Here is a 12,239-nt window from a genome sequence, read left to right as displayed (position 1 = left end):
AAGATATAACAATTATAAACATATATGCCCCCAATATAGGAGCCCCGCAATATGTAAGACAAATGCTAACAAGTATGAAAGGGGAAATCAACAATAACACAATAATAGTGGGAGACTTTAATACCCCACTCACACCTATGGACAGATCAACTAAACAGAAAATTAACAAAGAAATGCAAACTTTAAATGATACATTAGATCAGTTAGACCTAATTGATATCTATAGGACATTTCACCCCAAAACAATGAATTTCACTTTTTTTTCAAGTGCTCATGGAACCTTCTCCAGGATAGATCACATCCTGGGCCATAAATCTAAACTTGATAAATTCAAAAAAATCGAAATCATTCCAAGCATCTTTTCTGACCATAATGCATTAAGATTAGATCTCAATTACAGGAGAAAAACTATTAAAAATTCCAACATATGGAGGTTGAACAACACACTTCTGAATAACCAACAAATCACAGAAGAAATCAAAAAAGAAATCAAAATATGCATAGAAACTAATGAAAATGAAAACACAACAACCCAAAACCTGTGGGACACTATAAAAGCAGTGCTAAGAGGAAAGTTCATAGCAATACAGGCATACCTCAAGAAACAAGAAAAAAGTCAAATAAATAACTCTGCAACTAAGGCAACTAGAAAAGGAAGAGTTGGAGAACCCCAGAGTTAGTAGAAGGAAAGAAATCTTAAAAATTAGGGCAGAAATAAATGCAAAAGAAACAAAAGAGACCATAGCAAAAATCAACAAAGCCAAAAGCTGGTTCTTTGAAAGGATAAATAAAATTGACAAACCATTAGCCAGACTCATCAAGAAGCAAAGAGAGAAAAATCAAATCAATAAAATTAGAAATGAAAATGGAGAGATCACAACAGACAACACAGAAATACAAAGGATCATAAGAGACTACTATCAGCAGTTGTATGCCAATAAAATGGACAACGTGGAAGAAACGGACAAATTCTTAGAAAAGTACAATTTTCCAAAACTGAACCAGGAAGAAATAGAAAATCTTAACAGACCCATCACAAGCACGGAAATTGAAATGGTAATCAGAAATCTTCCAGCAAACAAAAGCCCAGGTCCAGACGGCTTCACAGCTGAATTCTACCAAAAATTTCGAGAAGAGCTAACACCTATCCTCCTCAAACTCTTCCAGAAAATTGCAGAGGAAGGTAAACTTCCAAACTCATTCTATGAGGCCACCATCACCCTAATACCAAAACCTGACAAAGATGTCACAAAAAAGGAAAACTACAGGCCAATATCACTGATGAACATAGATGCAAAAATCCTCAACAAAATTCTAGCAATCAGAATCCAACAACACATTAAAAAGATCATACACCATGACCAAGTGGGCTTTATCCCAGGGATGCAAGGATTCTTCAATATCCGCAAATCAATCAATGTAATTCACCACATTAACAAATTGAAAAATAAAAACCATATGATTATCTCAATAGATGCAGAGAAGGCCTTTGACAAAATTCAACATCCATTTATGATAAAAACTCTCCAGAAAGCAGGAATAGAAGGAACATACCTCAACATAATAAAAGCTATATATGACAAACCCACAGCAAACATTATCCTCAATGGTGAAAAATTGAAAGCATTTCCCCTAAAGTCAGGAACAAGACAAGGGTGTCCACTTTCACCGCTACTATTCAACATAGTTCTGGAAGTTTTGGCCACAGCAATCAGAGCAGAAAAAGAAATAAAAGGAATCCAAATTGGAAAAGAAGAAGTAAAACTCTCACTGTTTGCAGATGACATGATCCTCTACATGGAAAACCCTAAAGACTCCACCAGAAAATTACTAGAGCTAATCAATGAATATAGTAAAGTTGCAGGATATAAAATCAACACACAGAAATCCCTTGCATTCCTATACACGAATAATGAGAAAGTAGAAAAAGAAATTAAGGAAACAATTCCATTCACCATTGCAACGAAAAGAATAAAATACTTAGGAATATATCTACCTAAAGAAACTAAAGACCTATATATAGAAAACTATAAAACACTGATGAAAGAAATCAAAGAGGACACTAATAGATGGAGAAATATACCATGTTCATGGATCGGAAGAATCAATATAGTGAAAATGAGTATACTACCCAAAGCAATTTACAAATTCAATGCAATCCCTATCAAGCTACCAGCCACATTTTTCACAGAACTAGAACAAATAATTTCAAGATTTGTATGGAAATACAAAAAACCTCGAATAGCCAAAGCAATCTTGAGAAAGAAGAATGGAACTGGAGGAATCAACTTGCCTGACTTCAGGCTCTACTACAAAGCCACAGTCATCAAGACAGTATGGTACTGGCACAAAGACAGACATATAGATCAATGGAACAAAATAGAAAGCCCAGAGATAAATCCACACACATACGGACACCTTATCTTTGACAAAGGAGGCAAGAATATACAATGGAGTAAAGACAATCTCTTTAACAAGTGGTGCTGGGAAAACTGGTCAACCACTTGTAAAAGAATGAAACTAGATCACTTTCTATCACCGTACACAAAAATAAACTCAAAATGGATTAAAGATCTAAATGTAAGATCAGAAACTATAAAACTCCTAGAGGAGAACATAGGCAAAACACTCTCAGACATAAATCACAGCAGGATCCTCTATGATCCACCTCCCAGAATTCTGGAAATAAAAGCAAAAATAAACAAATGGGATCTAATTAAAATTAAAAGCTTCTGTACAACAAAGGAAAATATAAGCAAGGTGAAAAGACAGCCTTCTGAATGGGAGAAAATAATAGCAAATGAAACAACTGACAAACAACTAATCTCAAAAATATACAAGCAACTTCTGCAGCTCAATTCCAGAAAAATAAACGACCCAATCAAAAAATGGGCCAAAGAACTAAATAGACATTTCTCCAAAGAAGACATACGGATGGCTAACAAACACATGAAAAGATGCTCAACATCACTCATTATTAGAGAAATGCAAATCAAAACCACAATGAGGTACCACTTCACACCAGTCAGAATGGCTGCGATCCAAAAATCTGCAAGCAATAAATGCTGGAGAGGGTGTGGAGAAAAGGGAACCCTCCTACACTGTTGGTGGGAATGCAAACTAGTACAGCCACTATGGAGAACAGTGTGGAGATTCCTTTAAAAATTGCAAATAGAACTACCTTATGACCCAGCAATCCCACTTCTGGGCATACACACCGAGGAAACCAGAATTGAAAGAGACACATGTACCCCAATGTTCATCGCAGCACTGTTTATAATAGCCAGGACATGGAAACAACCTAGATGTCCATCAGCAGATGAATGGATAAGAAAGCTGTGGTACATATACACAATGGAGTATTACTCAGCCATTAAAAAGAATTCATTTGAATCAGTTCTGATGAGATGGGTGAAACTGGAGCCAATTATACAGAGTGAAGTAAGCCAGAAAGAAAAATACCAATACAGTATACTAACACATATATATGGAATTTAGGAAGATGGCAATGACGACCCTGTATGCAAGACAGGGAAAGAGACACAGATGTGTATAATGGACTTTTGGACTCAGAGGGAGAGGGAGAGGGTGGGATGATTTGGGAGAATGGGAATTCTAACATGTATACTGTCATGTAAGAATTGAGTCGCCAGTCCATGTCTGACGTAGGGTGCAGCTTGCTTGGGGCTGGTGCATGGGGATGACCCAGAGAGATGTTGTGGGGAGGGAGGTGGGAGGGGGGTTCATGTTTGGGAACGCATGTAAGAATTAAAGATTTTAAAATTTAAAAAAAATTAAAAAATTAAAAAAAAAAACAAATAGATACATGCAAAAAAAAAAACAAAAAAAGAAAAAGAAAAACCATAGCCTTGACTAGACAGACCTTTGTTGGCAAAGCCATGTCTCTGCTTTTTAATACGCATGTAGTACTAGATAACTATTTTAATACCAGGAAAAACAAAAGGGCCTTCCAGAAAAGATAGGGAATTAGAGTATTCTTCCAGACTCAGCCAAAAATAGTTTTTATACTGTTATTATGTCGCCAACACTGAAGACGTATCAAACAAAAATGTCGTGTAGCGGACAGGGGCAGGATGGAGGTGGTAGGAAGTGTGGAGGTGGTTGGGGAACCATTGATAAAAGCTGAACGCATCTCATCCAAGGCTAGAAATGCACAGAGAGTACTTAGCACACAGAGGACGAGGAGAAGGAGGAGGTACTCAGAGACACAGAGGGAAATTGTGAAAGAATCAGCCAGGCGAGGCAGAAGTGGTGCCTCAGGGGAGCTGGAATGCAGGAAGAGATTGAGGATGCTGTTTGTCAAAATTGGTCTTCTTTGAGCATAATAATAGTCACCGCGGGACCCCCAACTTCCCTCTGCTCCACCTGCTGCTTAACTGGCTACCCCTGGGCAGCCCACCGCCAATCCCGGCTGAGCCGTTGTTCTTAAGCAAAAAGAGCACAGAACATGGGTCGCCTCGAGGTGATGCTTTGTTGAAGAAAACGCGTTTGATCAGGGACACACACAGGCAAAGCAACCCTGGAACACGTCTGCGGAGAGGAGCAATGAGCAAGGGCCGCCTTCCACGCCGTCAGGAGTTCGCCGTGATTCTGGTCTCGCTGACCCCGCCCACATCGGGGCCTGACAGCCCCCCGACTCCAGCTCCGAATGTGGCCGAGCACGGCCAGGCTCCCTCTGTGTCTGGGGCTGGTGTGTCTGTCAGCACCTGGGGAAGATAGTGCACTGATTAATGAGATGCTGGGTCTAGTCCGAAATAAATGCAGTCTGCGCTCCGGACTTACAGCCAAGTCCCTTCAGAGGCTCATTGAACGTCGGTTTGTTTGTAAGGACTGAAAGATGGAGATGCCTTGATTCTTGATGAAATAGAGCATCCGCCCCAGTTTGTACGTTAGGGCTGGAAGGACATCCCCAGCCATGCAACCTTACCCAGCCGCCTCCCAGCATGCAGACCCGCCACTCCCCCGCCCGCCGTGGCCTCCAGGCCACCCAGACATCAGCCTCCTCACACTCCTCCTGGGAGCCTGCCTGACTTTCAGCACCTCCACCCCTCACATGGTGACGCCGACGCCCATCATCAGGGCTGGCTGTTCTTCAGTGTTCAGCAGGAAGGAATCCCCCTCTCTACAGCAGCTGGTGGAAAAGAGCAAACAGGCCCCAGGTAATTCAGCAGAACCTGGCCGTCTAAGGCATCTTTGTTCTCTGGATGAGTGACAGAGACCAACTTCTACAGCAGAAGGGAACACAACGTGGTAGAGAACTGTTCGCCAATTGGAAAAAAAGAAGTGGTCAGCTTCTGAACTGCACACTCTAAGAGGACAGATTTTGTGCTACGGGAATTATATTTTAAGAAAGCTGTTCTATTAGAAAAGGAACAGGGGAAGGCAACAAAAGAGAAAACAACTCTTGACTGTAGTGGAAATTCTCAGATCAATTTTTAGCAAGAATAAACATGAAAAAAATTTTTTAAATAAACATGAAGCTTTAATATCTATATATTGACCTTTTTAAAGTTATATCTGTCCAAGGACCCAAAGGAAAATCTCCTTTCACCTCAGGACCTGTGTATTTAGATTTGAAGATCTTTGAGCTAGATGAATGTGAGGTTACTTTTACATTCTACACAGTTTGTGCCAATCAATAAGCTATTACAGTTTGTAATGATGCTCTTATAGGAAAAAAAATAATGGCTAGGTGATGCAGGGGAAAATCGCAAGTGATATTTTCCTTGAACCTTTGAGATGCTGAACACTTGGTTACCCGTTGCAGCGCTGCTGGAAGTTTCCCTGTAACCTGGAGAATTCATTCCCTCTGCACATAGCAGGCCGCATCACTGTTCACCCTGAGCTGAGAGTTTGCTGGAAAGTCTGTTCCTGGCCAGGGCGGGTGGCCCCTGCCTCTGCCTAGCGGGTGCCTGTGGTTGATATGAGCTCACACTCTTCTCTTTCAGATTATGATGTGTGTGCCGAGGCTCCCTGCGAACAGCAGTGCACGGACAACTTTGGCCGAGTGCTGTGTACGTGTTACCCAGGATACCGCTATGACCGGGAGAGGCACCGGAGACGGGAGAAGCCATACTGCCTGGGTGTGTGTTACTTCCCAGCTTCGAGGGTGTGCCTTTTTCTGGTGATCCTACTGGACATTCTTTGTCACTGGGGACCCTAGGGGCCACTTTGATCCCTCCTGTTACATCCTGGTACTGTATGGATGGAGCTGGGGTGGTACTTACATCCTGGTACATGCTGGATGGAGCTGAGGTGGTACTTACATCCTGGTACTTGTATGGATGGAGCTGGGGTGGTACTTACATCCTGGTTCGTGCTGGATGGAGTTGGGGTGGTACTTACATCCTGGTACATGTTAGATGAAGTTGGGGTGGTACTTACATCCTGGTACGTGTTGGATGGAGTTGGGGTGGTACTTACATCCTGGTACATGTTGGATGGAGTTGGGGTGGTACTTACATCCTGGTACGTGCTGGATGGAGTTGGGGTGGTACTGTTCTAGAGGTCACTGCCTCCACCATGCTTATGAAAACGAAGGGACCCTTGAGGGACGGGGTACCACTCAGATCCTTGCTGGCAGTGAGATGTAAGAACACAAGAAGGAGAATATTATCAAATGAAAACGAGAATAAGGTTAACAAGAAGAACATTAGTGAGCAGAGATGGGAAAACGCAGAAGGAGCGAGACGAGAAGCAGCCTCTCTCAGAAGACGACCGGCTAGAGAGACTGGGAAGGGGAGGGGTCCGCGCGGCAGGCAGGCTGGAGGTGGGTCGGAGGGCGCTGAAGCCTGCCCAGGCCCACTGGGCAAAGCCAGCATGTCTGTCCCCACCAGCTTGCTCCCACCAGCCTCTCTCACTGGCCTTCCCAGCCCTGTTCTCCTTGGGTGTCTGAGGCAGGTTCATGGTCCTTGGTCCCCGGAGCTGCTTGTATCTTAGTGTGGTCCTTCCATGGCTAAACTGTCTCAGAAACACCTGGGCTTATTGCTTTAAAAAAAAATGTTTCCTAGGCTCCCCTCGGCTCCCGAGAGTAGATGCAGAAATCTACATCTGCACAAATGTACAGTGAAGTTTGAGTTTCAGCTCGAAGATGGACTGGGGAGACGGAAGGGAGATCTGAGTAGGAAATAAAGCAGCCCCCTTCTCTGCCCCCAGGGGTTCCAGAGAGCCTCATTTTAAGAAACGTTCTAGATGGTAGGTCTCCTGGCTTCTCTCCTGCAGCACCTGGGATGGCGCCTCCCACGGACCAGGAATGGAGTTGAAACCACCAGCAAAGAAAGGGGGACCCATGGGCTTTCCTCCAGAGGGCGAGGTACCCACTTCGGTCAGCACCTGGGGTCCCAGGTATCCTGACTGATTCGAGTTGCGGTGGCCCCGGTACCCAGTTCTTTTCATCTGGGGCCAGCAGCACTGGCCTGCAGCTTAGAGTTCCACCTCTTTCTCTCCCCTTGCAACCTTGTCCTCCCTGCTGTGGACAGTAGAGGCAGCCTCTGGGCTCAGGGCACGTGGACAGAGGCGGTCAGCCCGAGGAACTGCAGAGGAGGCGTCAGCTGTGACATGTCAGTCCTCAGGTGACACGCCATGAACTGCCATATGGGGAGCACCCAGGTGACCACATGCCCCTCGTGTGCACACAGGGTCTGCCAGAGCTGGGCCCCAGACAGCTGGTCCAGGAGTGGCTGGGTCGCTGCCGGCATTCTGGAGTGCGGGGCGGGGCCCTCTCCTCTGGACGTGTGTGCACAGTCTGGGGCTGTGTCCTGGCCCCGGCCCGGTGTCCACAGCCAATGAGCAGGAAATGGAGTCTGGGCCTCCCGCTCTCCTCCTGCGGGGAGACGGTGTGGTTTCCACCGGTTCAGTAGGGGAGCAGGTCTGAGACATACATGGTTCACATGGACTCTCGCCGGCTCCTTGTTTGATGGTGTCGTGGCTCATTTCCGCCTCGCAGTAGGGGTCTGTTTAGGTCATCGATGGGGCCGAACTTTTCTGGGAAAACTCTGTCCATTAGACCCACTGACTATTTTCCTTTATCAGAAGCGGCTCTAACTGGGAAGGAGCCAGGGGCCTTAGGTCACCACCACGCTGTTAGGAGCCTGTGGTCAGAAAAGGATCGTAAAAACCCTCTGCACACTAGGGTCTTGGTAGGAAGTGATTTCTACGAAAGTGGTTTTCCAAAACACGTTGCCATCCGTTATCTCATTTCCTCTTTCAAGGAGCCCTGCAGAATGTTTAGGGCAGACTTCACTGCCGAGTCCTCCAGGGAGACCTTCAGGGTCTAGCGGCACCTGCCCTGACCCACGTGACCTGGTGGCGGCATAGCCCCAATCAGGAAGCCCATCAACCATCCCGTTGTTGCCATGGTGACCTTGCCGGAAGTGCTCTTGTCTGGTCGGCCTGCGTCTCTAGCTTCCCGCTTTCTCCCAGGCTCTGGCGACAGAAGTCTGGCAGAATGTCCTTTGCCGACATTAGCAGAAGGGCCAGGCCTCTTGTATCAAAAGTGGTCTCTTTGAGACTGAGTATTCTCTGCATTTGGTTCAAACCCAGATATCGACGAGTGCGCCACGAGCAACGAGACGCTGTGCGCACACGTCTGCGTCAACACCCTGGGGAGCTACCGCTGTGAGTGCCGGGAGGGCTACATCCAGGAGGACGACGGCAGGACGTGCACCAAGGAAGACAAATACCCCAACGACACTGGTGAGTAGGCCAAGAGGAGCATCCCGCTAAGGATGGACGGGTGGACGGGTGGATGGACGGACAGACGGACTGGTGGATGGATGGACGGACGGAGAGATGGATGGATAGACGGATGGATGGACGGATGGACGGACAGGTGGACAGATGGGTGGACGGATGGATGGATGGACAGGTGGATGGATGGATGGACGGACAGACGGATGGATGGATGGACAGACGGATGGATGGATGGACGGACGGACGGACGGATGGATGGATAGACGGATGGACGGACGGATGGATAGACGGTTGGATGGATGGATGGACAGACAGGTGGACAGATGGATGGATGGATGGATGGATGGACGGACAGACAGACAGATGGATGGATGGATGGACAGAGGGTGGATGGATGGATGGGCAGGCAGGCACTTGGGAACCCACAGGTTTCCCCGGAAGCTACAGGCAGGAGGTAGCATGTATGTGAATGGTAGGTGGGATCTGGGTGAGAGAAAGGACAGAAGGTCACACCTCTGGAGACCCAGTGAACCGAGGTGCCTGTTGGCCGCAAAGCTCGCGAGCTGCCCGTGTACTGGGAGAAGCTCAGCATCCAGCACAGAAAGGGCATGCTCGTGGACAGATGGGCAAGACTCAGGGACCAGCTGAGACCAAACCAGGAGGGACAGGGATGAGGCCAGACGCACGGGGTTCCCCCAAGGAAAACGAACGGGCTGAATGAAAACACAAAACGCTTCTGGGTGAGGCGGCAGTGCACCTCGGCGCTGTCCGTAGCAGAGCCAGAGGCCCCATGCCTGCGCATGAGCGGCTGTTTGGTTCACAGTCAGGGGAAAAAGAGAAATGGAGAGAGTGGAGAACCGTTTTCTAGTCATTCATTTTTATTGCCTTTAGTATGCCCAGTGGAGGCCTTTTAGGAGCTGGCCTTTCTTCAGAGAGTTTGAGCAACTCATTTGTATTCTTTTGATCGGCTTCAGCTGAGACGTCTGATGGTTTAGGGATGCGATCCGCCTGAGTATTGGTCACTGCCTTCTGTAAGTGGTGGGGAGGGGAGATGGGGCCTTTGCGTCCCCGTATCCAACCCTGGTGGGCCCGGAATCTGCTGGCATCTCCCTGAGCTCAGGGCCCAGCTCTGCCCCCTCAGAAGGGGAAAGAGGCAGGAACGCTCCTCTCTTTGGCGAGATCAGCTGGACCTGGGCCGTCTCCGGACGGGGAGAGGGCTCCCAGGGCAAATCATCTGATCCGAGAACTGCAGGGAGAGGAAGGGACCGGGGCCGCTGGGCGCTCAGCAGGTAGCGCTTCTCCCGTGTAGCCTGATATTCTAAAAAGGGTGGACACTGTGGCCATCAGCCAGGGACAGCCAACAGCTGGGGACCAGCTGCCGGGCACAGGAAAACTACAAAGCCAGCCCTGAGAGCAGCCGGGCTGAGTCATGAGCAGGCCGCCGTCTAGCAGGAATGACGTGAAATGTCTGCGTGGAGTCGGCACAGGGGTGGGCGATGGGGATCGTTGGACTCGATCAGAGGGCTCAGTGCGACACTTTCTGAAGCCTGAAGCACAGGGGGCCAAGGTGCCCAGAGGTGCAGAAAAGCAGGGGCTCACAGTCTTTTGAGCATCAGGGTTGATTGAGAAAAGATTTTGCCATCCCCCGCCACAGAATCTGCCTGTAATGCAGGAGACCTGGGTTCAATCCCTGGGTTTGGAAGATCCCCTGGAGAAGGAAAAGGCTCCCCACTCTAGTATTCTGGCCTGGAGAATCCCATGGACTGTATAGTCCATGGTGTCACAAACAGTCAGACACGACTGAGCGACTTTCACTTCACTTCACTTCCAGTGATTACTCAGGACTGATTTCCTATGGGGCTTCTCTGGTGGCTCAGATGGTAAAGCGTCTGCCTGCAATGCTGGAGACCCAGGTTCGATCCCTGAGTCGGGAAGATCCCCTCGAGAAGGAAATGGCAACCCACTCCAGTACTCTTGCCTGAAGAATCCCATGGACAGAGGAGCCTGGTAGGCTACCATCCATGGGGTCACAAAGAGTTGGACACAACTGAGCAACTATACTTACTTACTTACTTTTTTAAAATTCACATTTGGAATTAAAATCCTTTTTGTGCCATGGTGGAGAAGGTTTGGAGGAGGAGAATCGTCCACTTAACCTCTTAGGTTATGTCCTTCATTGAAAGGAAGGGTATCACTGGAAAAAGAACAATCGAAACACGAGGTACACTTTGCCACTGGTGCCGTAGTATGTAGGCTGACTTGAGAGTCAGCAAGAAGAAAGCAGCTTTCTGAATTTTCGTCTTGGAATTAGAATTCTAGCTGTGCTCCGAGCCAGGGACCCCTGGGCTTGGGCAGTTGTTCAGTCGCTAAGTCATGTCCAACTCTTTGTGACCCCATGGACCGCAGCACGCCAGGCCTCCGTGCCCATCATCAACTCCCGGAGCCTGCTCAAACTCATGTCCATTGAGTCGGTGATGCCATCCAGCCATCTCAACCTCCATCATCCCCTTCTCCTCCCGCCTTCAATCTTTCCCACTGGGTCTTTTCCAGTGAGTTGGCTCTTTGCATCAGGTGACCAAAGTATTGGAGCTTCAGTCCTTCCAGTGAGTATTCAGGGTTGAGGGGTCCTCCACCAGGTAACCCTGTTGTGTCTTTGTCTCCCGTTTCTATTCAGGTGAAGTCCCGTTTACCTGGGTGTAAGGGCAGCATTGAGCAACCCAGTCTAGAGAAAGCCAGCAGAGGGGGCAGTGACAACCGCTGAGTGGGGTTAGAAGCCACAGATCTCCAAACAGCAGGACCTGAGCCGTCCGTGAGCGCTGCCCAGCTGGGGGTGGGAGGGCTAGCGTGGTCTGCCCAGAGACCCGACCTTACCTAGCAGAGACCAGAAGAGTCGGATGGAGTCTCCGGAGCCTAGGGGAAGATGTCAGACTCTGGATCGACTTGTTCTTTGGTGTCGGGTGGCCTCCGCCTCTTGCACTAGTTCTCAGCTTCCTCATCCTCATCCCTCTAGAGCCTCCCTGTCCAGGGATGGGTCTGAGGCAAAGGCGGTGACAGGCTGGACTGTGATGGGAGGCCCTCACCTCCAGCCTTGCTTGTGGGCAAGGTGGACCCTGAGAGGTGCCCAGCCCAGGAGCCAGGAGATGGGAAGGTCTCACTGCAGCTTTGAAATTAAGTCTCTTGTGCTGAGCTGGTCCTGTGACCACACTCCTGTCCCCTTTCCTGAAAGATGAATTGCACTTTTTAAAACATACGCAAACACACAAGAAGTTTTGGTACGAGAGATCAAGAATTTAAGTGATGACCAGTCTGACTTCTAAAGCTGAGAATTCAATTTTAAAAAAAAAATCAGAGTGGTCTTAAGTATTGATTGATTTTCACCTTCTCTACTGTTACTTTCATTTTAAGACGATTTTACCAACCATTTATTACAGCATTTTCCCACATTGTCTTCCACAGAGCTTTGTGGTCCTGGGAGATGTCAACAGGCCTCTTTGTTTGAAAGGTTCTGTGTTCAGATGTTCAGGGAG

The 12,239-nt window shown here is 47.8% G+C and overlaps 1 protein-coding gene across 1 annotated transcript in view; it reads left to right on the top strand.

The window, feature by feature from the left end:
• The window catches only part of CCBE1 (collagen and calcium binding EGF domains 1), a 238,137-nt gene that overhangs the window by 204,017 nt on the left and 21,881 nt on the right, over positions 1–12,239 (top strand). Inside the window, exons 4-5 of the mRNA XM_018039646.1 lie at positions 5,970–6,104; positions 8,563–8,715. Coding sequence (XP_017895135.1) covers positions 5,970–6,104; positions 8,563–8,715 — 288 coding nt within the window. The remainder of the gene's footprint in view (positions 1–5,969; positions 6,105–8,562; positions 8,716–12,239) is intronic.

The sequence above is a fragment of the Capra hircus genome, chromosome 24 (genome assembly GCF_001704415.2).
Source record: "Capra hircus breed San Clemente chromosome 24, ASM170441v1, whole genome shotgun sequence".
NCBI classification, from domain to species: domain Eukaryota; kingdom Metazoa; phylum Chordata; class Mammalia; order Artiodactyla; family Bovidae; genus Capra; species Capra hircus.
Note: the sequence above shows the minus strand (reverse complement) of the source record. Positions and strands in the feature narration are given on the sequence as shown.